The sequence below is a fragment of the Malania oleifera genome, chromosome 12, assembly GCF_029873635.1.
Source record: "Malania oleifera isolate guangnan ecotype guangnan chromosome 12, ASM2987363v1, whole genome shotgun sequence".
In the NCBI taxonomy this organism is placed as follows: domain Eukaryota; kingdom Viridiplantae; phylum Streptophyta; class Magnoliopsida; order Santalales; family Ximeniaceae; genus Malania; species Malania oleifera.
The window spans coordinates 63,799,876-63,822,225 of NC_080428.1; the positions used below are offsets into that span (position 1 = coordinate 63,799,876).

At 33.4% G+C, this 22,350-nt stretch overlaps 1 protein-coding gene across 1 annotated transcript; it reads right to left on the minus strand.

The window, feature by feature from the left end:
* Nucleotides 1-536: 536 nt before the first annotated feature.
* LOC131144926 (uncharacterized) lies at nt 537-8,017 on the minus strand. The gene is made up of 9 exons (XM_058093887.1): nt 7,647-8,017; nt 7,297-7,514; nt 7,048-7,162; nt 6,728-6,817; nt 6,289-6,462; nt 6,071-6,190; nt 1,535-1,645; nt 920-1,001; nt 537-825 (listed from the first exon to the last, which is right to left on the minus strand). The coding sequence occupies exons 1-9, from the start codon at nt 7,800-7,802 to the stop codon at nt 761-763; spliced, it is 1,131 nt and encodes a 376-aa protein (XP_057949870.1). The 5' UTR covers nt 7,803-8,017; the 3' UTR covers nt 537-760.
* Nucleotides 8,018-22,350: the final 14,333 nt, after the last annotated feature.

A 22,350-nucleotide genomic window follows, 5' to 3' on the forward strand; every position in this document is an offset into this window, starting at 1 on the left:
GATAAAATCTTTCATTTCCCTTATCATAAATCATTTCATTTCCTTTATAAAATAAAATCTTTCATTTCCCTTATCATAAATCATTTCATTTCCTTTATCATATGGTGCACTTATCTTTCATGTGAAACATAGACATATTCTTACACGCTTTTCCAATTAATCCTTATTTTGAAGGCTCCGACAAAACTCCTGCCACATATATACAATCATTTTTTTTTTGAATAAATCCGTTTTTGTAATATGTTTCTCCCACACTCTGTACTTCTATAGTTTATTTTTTTCATAGCCTCAATTGATAAGAAAAACCATACTCATCCCCTAAGCCGCTACTCTTTCTCATTGGAGACTCGAGCAACTTTTGGAAATGCCGTCTCTGAACCACTCCTCGTCACACAAGTCAATCTCTTTCCTATCTTCAAACTTATTCACTATGAGAAATAAATTGTAAAAAATAAAAAACAAAAATAGCTTGTTTTTTTTAACCAATTGTTATTGGCGATGAATATTCATCCATCAGGTACATAATATAATATATATATCCACAAAATCATCAACTTATTTCCACCAAATCAAATTACAGTACCAGCTTCTGAGCATCATACAAAACTTCAAAACTAAACTCCTACAGGTTAGCACATAACATAAGGAGTAAGCCACAAAACTTACCCGAAAAAGAAGATGAAAAAGGAAAAGGAAAGAGACGAGGAATTGAAACTTGGCAATCCTCTTGAATGTCACCGAAAGTGACAAAGAGCACAAATTAACAAGTTTTCAAAGTGCAAGCTTTCAAGGAATCAACAAGAATTTCCTCGTTTAGGTTTTGACCTGCAAACAGGAAAAAGGAAAATGCAAAAAGATATGAAAAGCATTCGCATACTTCTTTTTGAAAAAAATGCAGGTGGAATTATGAGAGCTGTACCTATAAACACTATCTTGTTCATCTGATTTTCTTCCTTCTGCCATTTGCGAGTCGGAACAATTTCATATATCTCCCTTACCCCCTGATAAACATTCAAGGCCTAGATAAATAGCCATCAAATATGTCTAACAAGATTAACTTCTCCCTAAACTAAGGGGCTCAATCATCAAGAAATAAAAAATCAACAAATCCAAAAGCAATGTCATTTTATTATTGGGTAACAATCAGCTACCCAAGCTAGACTCCCACGTGATAAAGTGGGCAACAGGATAAAGAATATTTTTGGACAAGAGCCTATATTGCAGGATCGTATTTTCAGTATAAAGTGGGCAGCTGGACAAGGAATATTTTTGGACAAACGCCTATTTTGCAGGATCATATTTTCACTATAAAGTGGGCAGCAGGATAAAGGAATACTTTTGGACAAAAGCCTATACCACTGGATTATATTTTCACTGGGATAGTATGACTGCAAGCCCAACAATTATAGCATGACACAAGTGGCCGACAGATGCCAGAACCCCACAAAGAACACCTCAAACCATCATAACAGCATAAAGGAAAACTAGTAGAATCATACATCAAAGATTTAATCAAATTGATATCAACCATTACCTGTAAAGTATGAAGTTGATCTGAGTTTTGAACGTGCAAAACCCCTTTGCAGCGATAGACGTCCATGCCATGTTTCTTATCCCAAAGAATCTCCTCAAGCCACATGCGGACCTTTATTTTTTTAAACAGAAAAACATAAGCAAATCCAATATAGCTCTAGATTAATATATATATATATGTCCCTAAGTTGCTCAGACGCTTCATAAGGGAGACACTTGCATCAGAAACCAACACTTTTAGCATGTTCAAAATTTAACTTAAGTTTCAGATGTCAGATCATGTGGGTCAGAGAGATGGAAAGCTATGACTATTTAGACAGAGAGAGAGAGAGAGAGCATGAAGCAAATGGGGAAAGAAATGTTCATGTAATCACCTCTGGAAAAAATCTCAATGACATGCATCATTGATATAAATGTACATAGTTAACTAAGCAACAACTTTCACGGTTAGCTAAGATTTATTTAAATGTGGTTGAACAAAATCATACAACATGAAATATTTAAAAAACTCATATGCCTTGAGATGTTTATCAAATATAGAAACTAATGTGAAGAAATTACTACTATTTGTGCCATATTCACCAAGTTTAATAATGAGACTGCAGATATATATTACAGTCAGGTAAACTAATACATTCAAGCATTTAATGAATAATGCATATATATATATATATATATATATACAAGATAGGCATGATTATCTTTATATTCCAAAAGATCATCTTAGACACAAAATATTGCATAAATTCATAAAATAGGCTGACCCAGGTCTCCCTAATATGGTGTTTGGTATGAGATTATATTTTATATTCCTAATGAATGTGACATTGAGCATCTAGACGCCCACGTTTTATCACCCTTTTTAATGGGTATGGCCACTCCCATGGACTTGCAAATTCCTACAAAAAGACAATTTAATCAAAATATGAATGCTTAGTTTGAAGGGTGATGTCCACACTCCAAAGCTCCAGAAATGTTCTTTACAACAAATAATGGCAATAATAATCCCATTAATAATGCTGAAAACATTTCCATGCTCTAGATCTGACAATAATATTGATTTGAATTGTGAGCCAAATGTGGCCATCATATTATTCTTGACATCCACATCCCTGTCATCAAGATTCCCAGAAATTTAATTGTCAAGGGCTAAGGGACATCTAAGACCCTCTACCACATATTTCCAACACGAAACCTCTGATTTAGAAACATTATAGGTTTGTTAAGGAGATATATATGCTAGGACCTGGTTCTATAACTGTTGTGAAAAAAAATATTGAGAAGGAGCTATATTTGCCAGAACCTGGCTCTATACCTGTAACGAGAAAATATTGAGTGGTCTCAGACCACCATGTCAACATCCTCTCCGGCCTAACTGGTGGTCTCTGACCACCTACAAAGCAGTACCTGTTGAATGGGCCATGCAATGTTGACCAGCCAGCCCTGGTGAAATTGGGTTAATGTCAGTTTCCTTTCAAAATTTTAAAATCTCACCCACATGAAAATTTGAAATTTGAACAATTTCATAAACAAAACCTAAACTAATTTCATCTCCTTTCAATTCTCATTTCCTCTCCCACTCTTTGAGTCTCTCCCCTTCCTCTCTGTGGAGAAACAACCAGAACACAACCCCCACTATCTACCCAGCAGACCTGCCCCTCACTCCCTCTCAGGCCGCACCACCACAGGACCACAGCCAGCCCCACTGTACAACCATCACCCAGTAGCGGATGACTATCTGGCTGCACCACCAAACGACCACCACCAAGTAGCTGATCTGACTCTCTGGCCACGCCACTGCAAGGCAACCACCGCCAGAGAAACAGATCAAGCATGGACCTTGATCACAGTTACCACACCCAGCAGTGCCATCAACAATGGAGTTCAAAGGATGGTTTGGATTTCTTGTTGGAGGTGTGGGTATGGCAGTACATGCAGCCGGGAGAAGGGTGTTCTGCTGTGGATAAATTAGCGAAAAGAAAATACAGAGAAATTTGAAAACTTTCCTGCTTTTTTTTTTGTTTTGTCCTGTACTATGCTGTCTGTCTTGCATTGGTAAAAATGCCACAAATGAAGTCGATCATATGGCTACTGCCTAATATTGTAAAATAGCTTCAGAGAGACCGTTGAAGGGTCTGTCAGATGTTTGTAAAAAAAAATGCCAATAAGCCTACTATGTCCACCTGCAGTCATCTTTATCTCTACCTTGTTCTTTCAACAAATAAAATGAGCTAATATGGTCAAATTATCAAATGATACCTTGTGGATGGATGGAAAATTGACAGCAAAAATCAATATGAACCACAACCTCAGGTTCAAATCATATGTTAACTGTGAGAAGCAAAAGATGAAATAAGAAAAAACTAGCTATACCAGATTAAAACTGCTTGTTAACACAAGCCTATGAATCTGAGCAAACAGATTCATTGGTAAATGAATGGTTACAATTTTGAAATTTGGAAATAATTAAATTAAACATCAAAAGAATTTTAAATCTAATATAAGTTGAACAATTATGTCTGGTATTTAAAAAAAAAAAAAAAAAAACTAGGAATTAATCTCAAGTAAGAAAAGAAAATGCACGCTGCTGATTTTAAAATCAAATTGGAAATTATTCAAAATTTTCAAACATTAAAGGATCATTAGGAATTATTGAGACATGGAATAATTTCAGGATCTTGATTTTTTTTTTTTTTTTTGTTGTTGAAAACATCTAAATGAATTTGGAAAACTTATGGGTAACTAGAAATTTTTGTAATGTTATCCGAGTAAATCCATATCTAGGAACTTTTGGCCTTATTCACTGATAAGGGTGTTGCATTCCCCAAACCAATCTTAAGGTGGCTTCGTATCTGGTGGTTGATTTTGGGTTTGATTCTTCAATATATTCGTGGGACAGTTAACCAATTTCATGTTAGTCCTTCACTGACAAAAGCGCAATTTGAATAAACTTCGATTTAACGAGGCATTGAAATTTGTTTAAATTGATACAATTCTAAAATCACAATCTGAAATACTCTCAAATGTCGCATCAATGAAAAATGAAAGAAATGGATTACCATAAAATATCTTTAACAAAAAAAATGTATAGAAAATCCAGAAATTCATCCATTAAAGCCTCAATCTCAACATAGTAATTTACCACAAAATGACTTCGTTGGAATTTTTACAAACACAAGACAGGTCCAGCAAAAGTCCCTCGAGCTATTTTATAACCCCAAGCAGTAGGCAAATGATGCACTTTATTGGCATTTTTACCAACACAAGATAGACAGTAGAGAACACAACAAAAAGATATTGCATAAAATTTGCAAGTCTGTATTTTCCTTTTGTTGATTTATCCACAGCAGGCCACCGTTCTCCCTGCTGCATAATTACCACGCCCACACTGACCTCCAACAAGAAATCCAAAATGCATCCTCTCATCTCCATTGTCATCCAACTCTCTCAAGCACAAATCCCCCCAAACCATCCCCCAAGCCAAGACCCAGCCAGATTCGACTCCACCCTCCACCACCATCAACCACCACATCCCCTCAACTCCCCTATGCAGTTTGAGAGAGAGAGAGAGAGGAAGGGAAGAAAAAATTGCGATAGCCTGCAGCTATACCAGTCCAAGACCACTCTGGTGGTGCTTGTGTGGTGGTGCCGAGAGAGAGAGAGAGAGAGAGAGAGAGAGAGAGAGAGAGAGAGAGAGAGAGAGAGAGAGAGAGAGAAGGAAATGAGAAATTACTCTGGGCTCCAGATTTTTGTTTTGAAATTTGCTCAAATTTCAAATTACAAATATGGGTGGGACTTAACATTTTATGAGCAAATGGAGTAACGTACGGTCAACATTGTATGGCGCCACTCAACATGCATTGCTATGAGGGTGATCAAAGATCACTAGTCAGGATGCTAATGTGGCGGGCCAAGACTACCCAATATTTCCTCTGCTTTTTCCTGCATCAGTGTGTGGTGACTAAAAATGATCTTATCTCTCATAAAATGTGTTATTCATATTTGTTTATAAATCCACATGCAATTGGGGGCTGCAAGTGTGGGGAGTTTTGGGCTTGATATATATTGTTGACCCATAAATTAACAAAAGCTTTTAGATAAAATGGGAACCTAACAAAACCAACAATGGTCAACATAAATAGACCATGGCTAACAACATTGCACCACAAATATTCAGGAACGATCCATATCATGTTTCATCATTCAGACATATTTTGTCTAGTGAATACCCTGAAATGAGATTAAAACATTAAAATATTGATGGTCCAGGATGCAACTAATAGTTTGGTTCTAGATGCCTGCTTCAGAGAAGATAGAACCTTTCTTTTTCTTGACAAATCCATCTTTATCCAGGAAGAAGTCATAATACAGCATATAAGAATGAACAAATCAACTCAAGACAGTCCAAATAGAAGTTATGCAAATCAATGGAAATAACAGAGACCTGATTTTAAAAAAATGCCAGAGGCACAACGAATAACAAATACATGACAATTTGCTACATCATGCTCCTTATGTACCCATTTGAGAGAGATACCTTATCAAGATCAACCTGATGTGACTCAGAAATGCATAAGGTTCGCACATGACAATCATGAAGGTCAGCGGTTGATAAAGATTGATTTTCTTTCAGCAATGCTTCCAAATGAGTGGCATGCTGAAGAAAAAAAAAGTGAGACAAAAAAATTGAGTAAGGCTTATTATGAAGCAGAAAATATACATACAGACAATAAATGAAGTCAAATTACAACTAACAGCAGCATTATAGGCCTGACAATTCAATATCTTGGACAAGTCAACTTGGCACCGAACAGAATGAACGATGTTAGCGAGGGAATTAATGTTATGTATCTCCTTCTCCAGTTCCTTCAGAGCATCTCCAGAATCCTCTGTGGAAACCAAATCAACCTTATTAAGAATTACAATATCCTGCAGCAAACAGCTGAGATTGTGAGCATACAAAGCATTCACACATCTAAGACCAAACCTGACAATGATGTAAGTAACATTACAGGAGGAAACAATGAGGGCATGGAGAAAAGCACAAGAAGTGCTGGAATTTTGGAATTGGGCCTTCGATGAAAGTGTAGATAAGAGTAAAGAACTACTGGAAGCATGATTCAGGACTTTGACAGAATTGAAAATACTTTCACAAAATTAATAAAAATAAATCATAAATTAGCACAATAATTACCGCAAATGCTATTTGAAGAAAAGCTTCAGGAAATGAGGATGAATTTTGATGCCCATTCAGCTGAAATCGGAGGTTTTTGGCATCCACAACCTATTTCAGCATAAAACCACCAAGGATATTAAGAAATAAAAATAGCAACCACAAAAATAAAACTTAAAAAAGTATAGGTTAATGCAAAAAGCAGCTATCATAAGCTCAAGTTCTTATAACACAATAAAGGAAAAAATAAATAAAAATAAAAATAAGAGAACACCTACTATTATTAACATGACAAAATGATTAATAAGATTTAGTTCAATTGTCATGAAACAATATTTTACCGTGATAATCGAATCAAGTTTAACAGTTGATTCCAGCTGATCATCCAACCAAAGAACAGAAGCAAGAGGTGCGGGGTTGGCCAACCCTGTGGTCTCTAGCAATATATGATCAAGTCTATTCCACGCGCAAAAAAACATAAAAATAAAAAAATCACAAATTACTACTTCCTGCTCAGAAATTTTGCAATTGTAAATACAATAAAACGTAACTAATCGCAACATACATAATAATAATAAAAGCATTATCACCTTTCCTTCCTCTGTACAAGTTGCTCCAATGCTTGAACAAGACTATGCTTGACGGTGCAACAAATGCAACCATTTGCCAGCTCAACCCACTCTTCAACAAGTGCTCCGCCTTCTCCTTCGTTCAACATTGCCCTTTCCACCCCAATCTCTTCGCCAAATTCATTCAAGATTACAGCAATCCTCTTTCCGTGTTGCGAATTCAATATATGATTAACGAGCTGAGATTCATACTCCGAATGTAAGTGCAGAAAGTAAAACCCTAGCCAGCCTTCTGATAGGACTAGTTGTTCAATCTAATAATTAGATATGTATAAACAACAGGAGCTTTGATGCCCTAGGATTGAACTTACGGTGGACTTGCCGGCGCCGAGGTAACCGGTGATGACGGTGACACCAACGGAAGCTTCAACTTCTTCTCCGCGGTCCGAGGGCTCTGACGACAAACGGCGTTGCTCGATTCCTTTTATTTCAACGGCGAACGGTGGCATTTCATCGTCTTCCTCCATTTTCAGAGTTGCAGTTTTCTGATGAGCAAGAACAGCACCACTATTGTTCAAATTACAAAATAATGTTGCATACGGATTGGGTTAAGACTTTCGATTGAGCTTTAGGGCTTTAGAGATTTGGATGGGCTTGGTTTTGGAAAGCTATTTTATTTTATTTTTTATTTATAATTTATTCTAGATTCCCCGCCTTTGAGAGCATATTTTAACCAAGAAATAAATTAATTAAGATTCATTATACCCACTTATAAGATAAATACATTATATTATTTATGAAAAAATTAATGCTTTTTAGTTTTAATTGTAAATAATTTGTACTTTGGCATCTATATCTGTATGTTATGATTTTTATTTTTATTTTTCAGATAATTACCCTAAAAAATAAAATAATAAAAATTATTCTTAAGACATTCAACACAGTGTGTCATTAGCAAGGAACTTATTAGGGTATTAGTGATCAAGAAAATAATTTTTACATTTAATGTAATAGGTTATCTAAAGTATTGTGTTTTCTTTAGGTTGTAAGATGAATATTTTTTAAAATAAAAATATTTGTAATTAATTTTAAGCCGTTTGTTAGTAGAATACTTTTAAAGTTTACAACCATATATTTTATTTTTAATAAGATGACATGCTAAGTTCTTCATGAGAATGATTGAATTAAAAAAAAAATGCAAATTAAGCTTTTCCTATGGCTTTACAATTGATCTAAGGTGGCATTCTAGCCTAAGGGTGCTTAATGGGACCACCACGGGGACCACCCTAAATACAACCCGGTTAACCAAACGGATTTAACAGCTAATCAAACACTAAGCCCTCTCCACAGAGGTCCAAACTACAAGTCTAATTGTCTAGAATTTTCCAAAAGTTTGAGATAGAATATTGATTCTTTAAATAAAATCAAGTAGATTCACAAAAAGCATTAAACGTGGCTCTGATACCATTTCTCTTACAGAACTTCAACAATGGTTTCAAAAGCAATCTGACTCAAACACCGAGTTTCTAAATTCAAAAAGACTTTCTCAAGCTCGTCTTGCTGCGGCATCATCAAAATCAAAATATAGGAAACTCCTCAAAGAATCTCTCTGTCCTCTAAGTAGCAGTAGCAGTGACGGAGATGATGATCAACCTCAAAAAGATATTTTTCAAGATTCCCAATGCCTAAATGACATTGACCCACTTGTCATGATTTAAAGTTCCCACCAACATCTTTACGTGTCAAAAGCAGATTCGTCTAAAACTTGTCAGCTCGACTTTACATGTCAAAACCAAATTCCCTTTGACAGTACAAAGTCACTTGCTCAGAGACTCCACCTACAATAAAACTAAGACCACTCATTTGTACTTAGTTTCAATTATTGTATCCAACATTGTCTATTTAAGAGTATGTATCTTGCTCCTAGAGGCATTGGTTTTTGAAGAGAAATTACTCCTAGAAGAAGTTTTCGGAAAGAATTGAATACCTCCTTTGAAAGTTTTTTTGTAAGTTATAAACTTTGATTTCAAATATTTGTATCATTTCAACTTTTATTTCAAGTGTTTGTATTTCAATTATTAAATATCTATTTCAATTATCATATAATTCATAATATATCCTAGGTAAGAAATGGTATCAGAGCCACGTTTAATGCTTTCTATGAATCTGCTTGGTTTCATTTAAAGAATAGATATTCTATCTTTTGGGGAATTCTTGAGCGATTAGGCTTATAGTTTAGACCTTTGTGGAGAGGGCTTAGTGTTTGGTTAGCCGTTAAATTCATTTGGTCAGCCTGTGTTTATTTAGGGTGGTCTCAGTGGCGGTCCCATTAGGCATCCTTAGGCTAGAATGCTAGCTTAATTTATTAGTCTTCTCCGTTAAGATGAGTAAGTTTATGAAATCTTTGATGAGTTCCAGTAATAGTAATTGAAGCAATCAAATGATAGATGAAATAGATTCAAGATTAGAAAAATCTAGAGTATAGTCAAAGAAATCAACTTTCAATTTCAATAGATAATGTAGAAAAATATTTTCAAAATTGGACTATTTCCAATATCAAAATTAATCAAATATATCAAAAGGGATCTTTTGATTCAAAGAAGTTTCAATTTTAAAGATTTCTGAAGGAACTCATTCAATAAAAAATAATAATGAAAGTATTCAACAATTTTCTAAAGAAGATATTCAATTCTTAAAGAAAAAATTTCAATATGTTCATGTAAGTGCTGTTCAAATTGCTGGAAAACCCCTTCATAGAAAAGACTTAGATAGACCCATTTGTCTATGCCTAAGATATCCAAGACACCATGACTTTAAATCCTCTTTAATTGGATTAGTTGAAACCAATATGGGAAATTGACCCATATACTTCAATTGTTTCCCATACACTCTGTTAGATTTCCTTGATGAGACAATTTAGAAATCTTTAACCCTAGATATTCAAACCGAGAATTATGAAATAGATGAAGGATCAAGAATGTTAGCTGTAATATATAATATATATTACAAAGCGATATCAGCTACAATCAATGTAGAATGTTTACTTCAATCCTCAAAGGACTCTACAGTCTCGTTTCAAACTAATAGCAAACATTCAACCACAATGATTCCTAAGAAGCTTCCTTGGGATCAACTTATTCAAACCTCTTCCTGGAATTGGAGTCATTTCCAAGTTCCTAAAATAAAAAAAATAAAAAATAAAGAACCGATCATAATAGAAGAACCAAATGGATCTATTATGATAGAATTTTTAAGAGATAATGAAGCCTCAGCTTCAAGAAATTCAAGAAGTTTAGAATTTGAATATACACTAGCTAGAAGATGTTTCAGATCTTCTAGCATAAAGTCAACAAGTGATTGTGAGCTTAAAGGAGCAAATTTTAATCCAAATATTCCAAACTAAATGTCTCCAACATCACGCACTTCAACTTCTCAAGTTATGGATGAAAGTCAACAATCATCCAAACATATTTTTGTAATTACAAAAGAACTCCAAAAGGCTTTCGATGATCTAGAGGATCAAAAAGAAAGAGAAGAGTTGTTTAAAAAATGTTCAATTGAAAAACTAAATCGAACAAATATGCTACTAATAAATGAATACCATGAAAACAAACATTTATTTTTTACATGGTATGAATGTATTCAAACTCTTGTTTGATTACAAATCAATCAACACTCTAGAAACATTCTATTTCAAAACTTGGTGGCTTTCTGATCATAAAGTCGTAACATCAATCCATCCTCCACCTGAAGAATTCAAGTTTAACATTGATGGAACATAGCTTACTGCTTCTCCTTTCAAAACTGTAGATAAAAAATTACCTGAATCAACAAATGCAACATTAAAAGATTTTAAAAATATTCAAATTCAAAATAATTATTCAAATCAAATTCTAAATATAGTTGCTCAACAACTCATCAAAATTGAAGAAAAAATTGATACATCTCAATTTATTTTTTTTCCAAAAATATGGGAAAAGAGAGATGAAATTATTCAACAACGAATTAACGTCCAAAAACCTATTTTTATACTAACCGACGTTCTAGACCAACACTTAATAAACTTTAAAAAGCATGATCCACTACTAGAAGAAATTTCTAGAAAAATAGAAAAACTCCAATCAATAAATAATCCATCCACCTCCACTTCAAGCAAAATTAATGTTATCAACAAAGAATCGGATATCAAAGCAATTAAATCTCAATTTACAAGCCCAATAGATCAACTATCTACATCTTCAAATACTTCTATTAGACATCAATTTGAAAACTCTGATGAAACTTTAAATATTAATAAAATGATATTCAAAAAAAAATATTATCCTAAACTAACTCCTCCTTATTTTTAGGCCGAAGAAAGACATTTGATTACTCAATCAAAGTATGATGATTGTGGTAACTCAAATTTAATAGAGTGGATGATTTTAAATATATTTATCAGAGTACTAAAAACTTTTTATTGCAACAATATCTCCAATATCAAATATTATCATCCGTAAAAATTCTAAAACACTAAAAATACAAATAATCTAAGATCTATTCTAAATAACTATTACTATGCTTTCGCTACACTACTCTGATTTCGGTTAGACTCCTCAAACTATCTGAAAAGTAAGATAATAATGGGATAAGACACCCCCCAATAATTAAGGACTAGATTATTATCGGTACGTGGCTAAAATGAGCTGTAGTATAAAAATACATTCATTAATTCTGTTCTAATAAAAATCGCATTTGTAAATATTTAATTTAATAATTTAATTGTTAAATCCACATATAAACAAATATACGTAATTTCCTTTAAATCATAATTTAAGTCTATCATATAATCATAATCACATAAATACACAAATATGTATAAAGAATTCTTTTTTGGTCATATCATGCTTAACCCTATGACTGAGTTGTATAATCCGAAAATTGGACTTAGTTAGTTGATCACCAACCAATTAGATTAAATCAAAAGTTTATATCTGTAAGATAGTTTGTCAGTCACATCCTCATACTCATTCTCATATTCAGGTCAAACTAACTATCCACTACCAACACTTCTATAATAGTGTAGTTGCACTAATATTCATCTGTAATTATGATCATCAAAGTTCTTAAAACATATAATAGAATTTATGCAATTAAACCGTATAATAATCTAAACATTTTTCCAACATAAAATTTATAGTAAAATCACATAAATATTTTCAATAAATCACATAATAAGCATAACACTGTAAAAATCTCAAATTTGTTCAATTATGCAAAAATATAAAATTAACTCATGCCACACGATTTGTCTAATAATTATAATTTTAACAAATTATCATAGAAAAAGTATAATAATCCACTTATTTAATTGAATACCAATATAATCAGAAAACTCGATATAATTAAATTCCTACAGTACAATTTAATTCACGCATAAGGATATAATTAAATTAACGTAATCAATTTAATTCAAGCATATTTTAAAGTAAAATCTGACATAATCTAACTTACTTATACTAACTCTGTAGTGGTGCCTACGGCGTGCGGATGATGAAATTTTCTAATTAAATCATTGAAAAGTGGAGTTGGGACTTGGGAATGATGTCCGTTCTTCAATTTGGCGGAAAAATGCAAAAAGATTAAGAGAGAGAACATGAGGGGGAATTTCAATTTTGATTTCCAGGAAGTAATCATGTATATATATAAAATAATATATTATATTATATTATAATATTTAATAAATAAATAAATAATTTTTATTTTTTTTTATTCTTTATTTTTTATTTTTAGAATTATTCCACTAATCTTATATATATAGTTTTGGAGTCATTACATTCTCTCCTCCTTATAAAAATTTCATTATCAAAATTTGTTAAATGTGTCTCTAAATAAAATCTATTGTTCATGCGTAACACTAGAATATCTTTAAAAAAAAAAAATCCTAACCTACCTATTCCTATCCTTATCCTAATTAATACCTATACTCTAATAAAAATCATTCATAAAGTCTACAAAATCTATATCCTAACCTTTGATGCCAACAGTGGTAACACGAATTTTATACAGCGGAAGATCTTAAATATATTTATTAGAGTACTAAAAATATTTTATTACAACAATATTTCCAATATCAAATATTATCATCCGTAAAAATTTTAAAACATTAAAAATATAAATAATCTAAGATCTATTCTAAATAACTCTTACTATCCCACCCACGCTTCCGTTAAGCTACTCTGATTTCAGTTAGACTCTTCAAACTATCTAATAAGTAAGACAATAATGGGGTGAGACACCTCCCAGTAAGTAAGGATTAGATTATTATCAGTGTGTGGTTAAAATGAATTGTAATATAAAAATTCATTCAGTAATTATATTCTAATAAAAATTGCATTTGTAAATATTTTCAATAAATCACATAATAAGCATAATACCGCAAAAATCCCAAATTTGCTTAATTATGCAAAAATATAAAATTCACTCATGCCACACGATTTGTCTAATAATTATAATTTTAATTATAACAAAATACAACTCAACAATTCCTTACAAAGAATTGACTTATGGAGAATTAATCAATTTCGTTAATCAAGAAGGCTTGCATTGGTGTACAAACTTAAAGATAGAGTCAAAACTAAAAAATGAATTTAAACGAAGTAAAAAGGAATTAGGATCGTTTTGTTCTCAATATGGTTAGGAAAAACTCACCTCTCCATCTTCAAGAAGAAAAGGAAAAGAAAAAATATAAAAGATACAAATCAAAAGATCTTGACAATTATCAAAAACCTAAGAAATATATAACACATAAATCAAAAAAGAAATCATCAAATCATAAAAAAGAGTCTATTATTTGCCATAAATTTGGAAGATATGGACATTATAGCTTTCAATGCAAAATGAGAAAACAAATTCAAAGTCTCAAAGCCAATAATGAATTAAAAAATCAATTACTAAAAATGTTTATGAATGATACAAGTTCTTTAGAAGATTTATCCTCTGAGGATAAAATCATCAATATTAATTAAACAGATAGTTCAACAGAATACTAGAAGAGATCGACGACTCAATCCTCAAAAGAAAATACCTAGAAAACTCAAAGAACTTGTACTTCATGAAGAAAGATAAGATAAATCGAAACTTTTCAATCCTTATAATCTCAATGAAAATCTCAAATGAGATGAAGAAAAACCAGCTACTATTCTTGATCTTCAAATAGAAATTAAAGAAATCAAAATTCAAATAAAAGACCTATAAAGTCAAACAAATAAGTGGCAGACAGAAAAAATAAAATTTAAAGAAGAATTTCAATTAATAAAGGAAAAACTTAACACCAAAGAAGATGATTTTCAACTTATGGAAGAAAAAATAGTCAACAAAATAGATAAGGTTACCATTCATAAATGGCAGACTCTTATCAAATTAACAATAGGTCAAGACTTTACTCTTGAAGCTATTGCTTTGATAGATTCAGGAGACGACCTCAACTGTATTCAAGAAAGGACCAATATTTTGAAAAAACAACTGAACCCATAATTTTTAATATTTCATAATATAAACAACTTTGCTCTGAAAGTTGTTTGGGAACTGACTCTCCCCTTGGAACAAAATGACTTCATCACACATACAATAGCAGAAGGCAACCTTTAATCTAGGTTGTAGTTTATGCACGTAAAAAAAAAAAAAAATCCTTCTTCCATTTTTTCAATCCGAGTTGTGGTTTATGCACATAAAAAATCTTGTTTGTATTTATTTAATCTAAGTTGTGGTTCATGCATCTAAAAAGTCCTACTTGAAATCATTCAATCCAAGTTGTCATTCATGCATGTAAAAAATCCTACTTTCAATCTGGGATGTACATGAAGCAGTACTTAAGCCTAATCTGCTTTCTATCCAATATGAGTTGGAAGCCCTATGGGCTTTCTATTTTTGAATCAATCAAAGGTAAGGAAAATATAAGACCCCTATGGATGATCAAATTCTCATTTTCGAATTCATCTAAGGTAGGGCATATACAAGATCTTTATAGATGATTCAATCCTTGTTTTTTGAATCAATATAAGGTATGGCAAATACAACACTCCGATGATTCAATTCATGTATTTTTGTATACATGATTCAATCCATGCTCTTTTTTGACTACATATAAGGTAGCGCGGTTACAACACCCTTACGGCTATTTTTGAACCATCTATGGTAGGGTAGATATAAGACCCCTAAGAATAATTCAATCCTTATTTTTTTTTTTTTTTTGAATCCATCTAAGTTAGGGAAAATACCATATTTCTATGGATGCTTCAATCCTCATTTTTTTTTTTTTTTTTGAATCTATCTAAGATAGGGTGTTGTGATATGGATGGGATAAATATGAAGCACAACGGAATAAATATAACAAGTAAATGAAACACAACCAGAAAATGATAAATAGCAAGAACAACAACAAGGTTTACGTGGATCGACAAAGTCTATATCCACGGAAGGAATGACATACGAATTTCACTATGAAAATCTCAAAGTACATAATACACTTCTCAAAATGATCACACACACTCAATACAAGCCCATAATGACATATATAACAGTGTTTTAGAGGTTTTCTTCCAATTATCCAACCACCTCGATGTTCTAATTCAAAATTTAAAAAAACTGCTCACAGCCTAGAACTTCTCGTTGACGAGAACTGGGGATTCGTCGATGAGACCAAGAAGGACACTCGTTGATGAGAATAGGGCATTCATTGATGAGCCCATTTTTTGCTCTCGGTATCTCAGGATCTCTGAAATTTTCTTATTCTTTGGATCTCCTCATCGACGAGTACAGGACACTTGTCGACGAGTCTTGTGTTGCCACTTAGGAACACTTCAAAACTCATGTTTTTCTTCCTTTGTTTGTGAATCTCACTAAGTATAAGAGCCACACACAAATTTAACAATCTCCACCTTGACGATTATACGCCCCTTAGGAGAATCCCGAAAAACATATTTATAGTGATCCAAAAAATAAAAAAACAAAAAATAAAAAAATAAAAAAATTAAATTAAATTAAAATTAAAAAAATTAAATTAATTAAATAATAATAATTAATTAAATAATATAATATTATAATAATATATAGGATATGTATAAGGAATGCAATCAATCTCAGGATTGCAGAAAGCAGAGGTAGCGTAGCTCCTTCGTCTTCCTCATATCCTTTTTCCCACTTTCCTCAATTTTTTCTCCAATAATTGGCCGATCGGAAAACAGAAAGTACCGTTGGGTTCCTATCTTCACCACCAATAATCCTACTGGAGCGAATTTGTCGTGGGAGTGACGTAGACATATGTCTTGGGGTAAGCTAAATTCTCACTCTTACCTCAATTTTTTTTAAATCTTAAACCCAATTAATGAACGAAAATTGCTAGGAGATTCGTGGGGACATTCTTTACATTCTAGTTGGAGCGGGTTTTTGAGTTGGAGTTTCGGGGTACTAACCCTAAATCCAGGTGAATTTAATAATTTAGGCTTTTATAGGCTATTTAAGGTATTCAGAACTTAGGAGAATTTTAGTGAAAGTTACTCTGGGGATTATGATGAATAATATGGTAAAGTTTGAATTTCAAGGTTTCAGGGGTTTTGAAAGCCATGGGGCGTAGGTCGGGGTTTTACCAGACTTTTCAGGAATCAGGTAAGGGGATTAAGTTAAGTTGGTAATTTTATGAAATTTGAATCAATTTAATTGTTATGTTTATATATATAATTTGATTTGAGAATTCAAAAGTTATTTTAGAAAACCCCCGTTCGGATTAATTCATTTTACAAAATTAGGATATATGATATGTAATTTTGTATAAAATGAACGATGGCTAGTTGAATATATATATATATATATATATATATATATATATATATATATATGAGTGCGTTTAAATGTGAAATTGTGTGGCAGATGATCTGAATGGGTTGGAAATTATAAAATGTTGAATTGTTTGAGAAATATTAGAAATGCTTGCGAAAATACTGGAACTGTTTATAAAATGCAGGAGTTTGAAATAACGGCCAGTGGCCGGGTATTGTTTGATTGGCCAAGGGCCAGGATTGTCATTTGACGGCTGAGGGTCGAGTTTTAATTGATAGCTATACGCCGAGTTGTACTTTGTGGTTGGGGGCGAGGTTTTTGGAATAATAGGAAATGTATGTGAATTGATGTTTTAAATGATGATTTCTATTATCTAAATTGTATAATATGCTTTAGGAACCCGGGGACCAATGTATTGTAAGCATGATACCGTTGCTAAGGATTTGTTCTGTGGTCATGTGCGCCCACACCTATGTTAAGAGGTGTAGGGTGGCCTTGTCTGATTTGCCTACGTGAGGAGAATGTACCCCCCTGGGTAAGGGAAATCGGACCAGCAATTGGAGCTGCATATACCTGTGGAGTATGTTAGCAGAGAGTACAGATGACTATTGTCTGGGTGGATCCCCCAAGACAATAGTCCAGCCTTTGGGCCTTATAACCCGTGCCATGGGAGAGGTAAATGACGTGTTAGTCACAGGGAATGTCTTATATGCATATTTGTTAATTTATGTGAATACGAATAATTAATAAGATAACTTCGAGGGCTTACTGCGAAAGGTGAGTGTCCCAGTAGTAGTAATGGTATTAGTGCAGAGGGAAACTATTTGTATGAATGGGTAATCTTCTCTATCCTACGCTAATTTTGTGTGTGAGTGTAAAATAAAAATATTTTCGTAAATATGTTTATCTACTTAGTGAACTGGTTATTTTCTGTATACTAAATGCATGCTGACCACACATTGACATTAACTTAATATTTCCCTTGCTAAGGTATGCCTTACTTTACTTTACAAACTATCTTTTCAGGAAGGTCTAGCATGCTAGAGGAGTCAGGCCAGTAGTTTAAATTTATGTAGGTGGTGTATATGGATAGAGATTTTGTTTTGTATAGTTTTATGAGATGTAATTATGTGAAAATGGAGATATTTGTGTACCAAGATAGTTAGAACTCTGGTAATGTAATTTGAGAATTTTATATTTTATTTTCGCTGAGTATATGTGTTTTATATATGATGGATAAGGTATCTGGTACACGGATGTCACTAAAGTAGTACCTGGGCCGACGTGGTTGGTCGAGGTCGTTACAGGTGGTATTAGAGCCTAGGTTTGCTAGGTTCTGCAGACTTCGAGGATTGATAATTACCAGAGTATAGGTTTAGATAAGATCGGGATTGGAATGGGTAGGTTAAGATGGGTTTTGGTCTGGACGCTTGGAGGTAAAAATATTTTGACAGACTTCTGTGATTTTTTGGATCAATCGCGAGTTTCAAAAAACCATAGTAAATCCATTGATGAATTAGTTTCTGGGTTGAGGGACTAGATCTCAGAAAATTTATGTTAGAATGTTAGGATGAGTTGGTATGTGGGTAAAGTTAATGTTAGGATGTAGATTTTTACTTTAATGGTTTTGTGATAGAATTGAAATATGAATTATTAAATTAGAACCCATATATTATATCAATTCCATTATTCCATATTTGCATTAATTATGTTAAATGTGAAATTTCCAGGTCAGGTTATATCCTATTTACATACTGTCAGATAGTGTCATTGTATTATTTGATTCAAGTGCAACCCACTCGTTTGTATCTCGAGGATTTGTTAAACTATGTGGGTTGGAGGCTCAACTACTAGAGATTGAGTTAGTAGTAGGCACACGACAGGGTCAATGTTAATATGTAGCAAGGTGATCAGGGATTATCCATTGGAGATTTAGGGGAGAGTGCTACCTTCTAGTTTGATAGTCGTTGATATGCATAGTTTTGAGATTATTCTGGGCATGGACTGGCTAGCATCCAGTTACGCGAGTATTGACTGTTGCAGGAAGGAGGTTGTATTCAGACCTCCTGGGGAGCAGGAATTTGTATTTGTTGGGTCGTGTATGCGTTCGGCACCATGGATCCTTTTTGTTATCCAGGCAAATAGGTTACTTTTGGGGGAATGCCAGGGTTACCTCGCAATTGAGAAGGAAGTGCCAAAGGAGGAGCTTAAGTTGGAAGATATCCCAATGATAACGGAGTTCTCTGATGTTTTTCTAAAGGATTTACCGAGGTTGCCTCCTGATCGTGAGGTGGAGTTTGTAATAGATTTGATTCCAAGGGCAGCATCAATCTCTAAAGACCCATACCAAGTGGTTCTAGCTGAACTAAAGGAGCTAAAGGAGCAACTACAAGAGCTTCTAGACATGGGGTTTATCAGACCGAGTGTATCGCCCTAGGATGCACCGGTGTTGTTTGTGAAGAAGAAGGACGGATCGATGAGAATGTGCATCGACTACCGGGAGATTAATAAAGTAAGAGTGAAGAACAAGTATCCATTATCATCAAGTGAAGGTTAGATCAGATGATGTATCAAAGACTGTTTTTCGAACTTGGTACGGCCATTACGTGTTCTTGGTTATGCTGTTCGGGTTAACGAATGCTCCAGCAATATTTGAAATTAGAATAGTGTTCCCAAAAAGGGGGTGATAGGGTTAATTAAAAAATTTAAGTTCTTTTTAACCCTTACTTGTTTTAGTGCAACAACAAAAATGTAAGTAAATCAATCAATTTGTAATCACAACCAAAACACACCACAAAGTACTGAAATTTAAACAATCCAATCAACCACAGTATTAAAATCAATCAATTAAGATAATCAAGAACTTGATGCTTTCAGCTTTTGGTAGTAGCCCTGTGTTTATATGCAAGCCCTGTTTTGATTTTGATTTTGTAATGCCTTCTCTTAACTAAGATTTCCGCAAATTAACCAACGTACTCCCTTGTGGGTTTTCACAAAAGGTTAATTAAAAACACACTTTCTACAAAACTAAGAGTTTTCTCTGATTTTTTTTACTTAAGCCCTGCAATCAGCAATATGTATTCAACAAACAAAGATATAATGCAGAAAGTAAAGAGTAAAGTAGAGAGAAGAACATCAAGTTTTTACGAGGTTCGGCTTATCCCCAGCCTACGTCCTCGCCTTTGGCAAAATACCAAAGGATTCCACTATATTAGTTCCTTTGCCGGGCGGAACAACACCATTACAACCACTCCTTAATTAGGCTAGAGCCCACCTCTCCAAATGATATTCCCTCGTTCGGTCCAATGATCCAAGCACTCGTCAATGAATCTACAAGACTAGATTTGAAACAAGGTGTACAAGAGATGCTCTCAAAAGAGCTGATTAGTACAAATTCAGAGCTATATACTTAAAAAAAATCAAATATGAAATTCATATTGAAGCCCCAAGAGTATATCACCGTATGATCCTTTCAATGGATGAAAGAATTTAGAATTGTAGCACAATACTAGAGATTGAGTGTCAGCAAAGCCTCAGTAATTTTCGTACAAGTTGAGAGTGAAAGAGCCTTTGAGAGTTTGAAAGCAATTTGAGAGAGTATGAGAGTTGTGTTTGATTCTTGGTAATTTGAATTAATTGGTCTTGAAGGGTATTTATAGATTTAGAAAAGTATCTAACTTGTTCCCCAAGTTTACTTGGAGTAGTGTCCAAGTTTTGAACAAGTTTGAGCCCCAAGTAATTAATTTTTCAAAAATATGTTCATTATAAAATTCAAAATCTGCCTCATGGCAGTAGCCTGAGAGCTTCTAGTCAAGTGCTTATCAATAAATTACACAGTCAATTTTCACAGGCAGTAGGTTGGTAGTCGCCTATCACCTTGGGGTCAGGCGTCTGTCACTAAATTTTTCAGTTTTAATAAACAAGCAGAAGGGTGACAGTAGCCTGATGAAACCTGGACATGCTTCTCAAAAAACCTCGTCAGGCACCTATAAAGGTCTAGGAAGTAGCCTGTTGACCTTCTATCTTTATATTTTAAAAACACTTAATTGGTCAGCCTATTGACTATTTTCAGTCAGGCTCCTATCAAGACAAAATTTTGGGTTTTAAAATATTTTTGTATTAACTCTCTTTGCTCCTCATTTCTTGGAATGTTCATTTTTTTTCTTGAAAAATATGTTCCAAGGTTCAAAATAAGGTCTCTAAGTCTCTTTATACCTAATGAGCTTAAAAAATATTTCATACTCGAAATGAACTTGAAGTTCTTACAAACATGTCCAATTGAGTCTCTTCAACTCTTGAACTCTTGGAGAATCTTCATGAATTTGTTGCTTTGAGTTCTTTCAAGTCCCGAGCTTCATATTTCCTTTGAGCTTTTAGATTTGATCACTTGAGTTGATGTGAGCTTTTAATGTTCTTGTGGTCTTTGAGTTTTTCCATGTTGGTCTCTTGAGCTTTCAGATTTGATCACTTGACCTCATGAAGTATGCTTTTGTTTCAAAACCTAAAATATCGCAACTTTGAAGAACATTAGATAACCTTACTTTGTTATCATTAAAATCAAGAGTCATAAGCCTTGTTTAGGCAAACAATCTCCTCCTTTTTAATGATGACAGATAAGGAGCAAAAATAGGTAAGCCTTAAAAGGCTCCTCCTTACAATAAGCATAGATCTCCAAAGTTAATATAATATTAAAGCACAATTTTAAATATTTCACAATTGCAACATTTCAAAAAGGTCATCATGCTTCTATATAAATTCATCATGCATACTCCCCCGTTTTGGCATAAACATAACCATATTTCAACATATATTCCAAAACATACATACCATACATGCCATAACCATCTTTTGCTCATACACATACTCCCCCTTTTGACATCAATCAAAAAGGAAATAATACAACCATATAAAGAGTAAGTGTACCATACATTAGCAAAATATGAACAAAAGTCAAAGTTTTTAAAAGTTACAAAACATCATAGATAAGCATAATCAAGTATTAGATTTTGAAGTACTATCTTCAACAACTTCTTTTCCTTTGGAACCTTTTCCTTTAGAAGCTTCTCCTTCTTCCTCAGTCTCTTCAGTAGAGTCTTCACCGGATTTTTCTTTAGATACTTCATCACTTTTCTTTGATTCTTCATTGGATTCAGCTTCACTTGCAGGTGCTGAACTGATATCCATAGGGGCTACACTAGTGATATGCTATTCTATCTTTTCAAGATGCTAATCTAGTGATGAGTACTTAATGTCCATAGT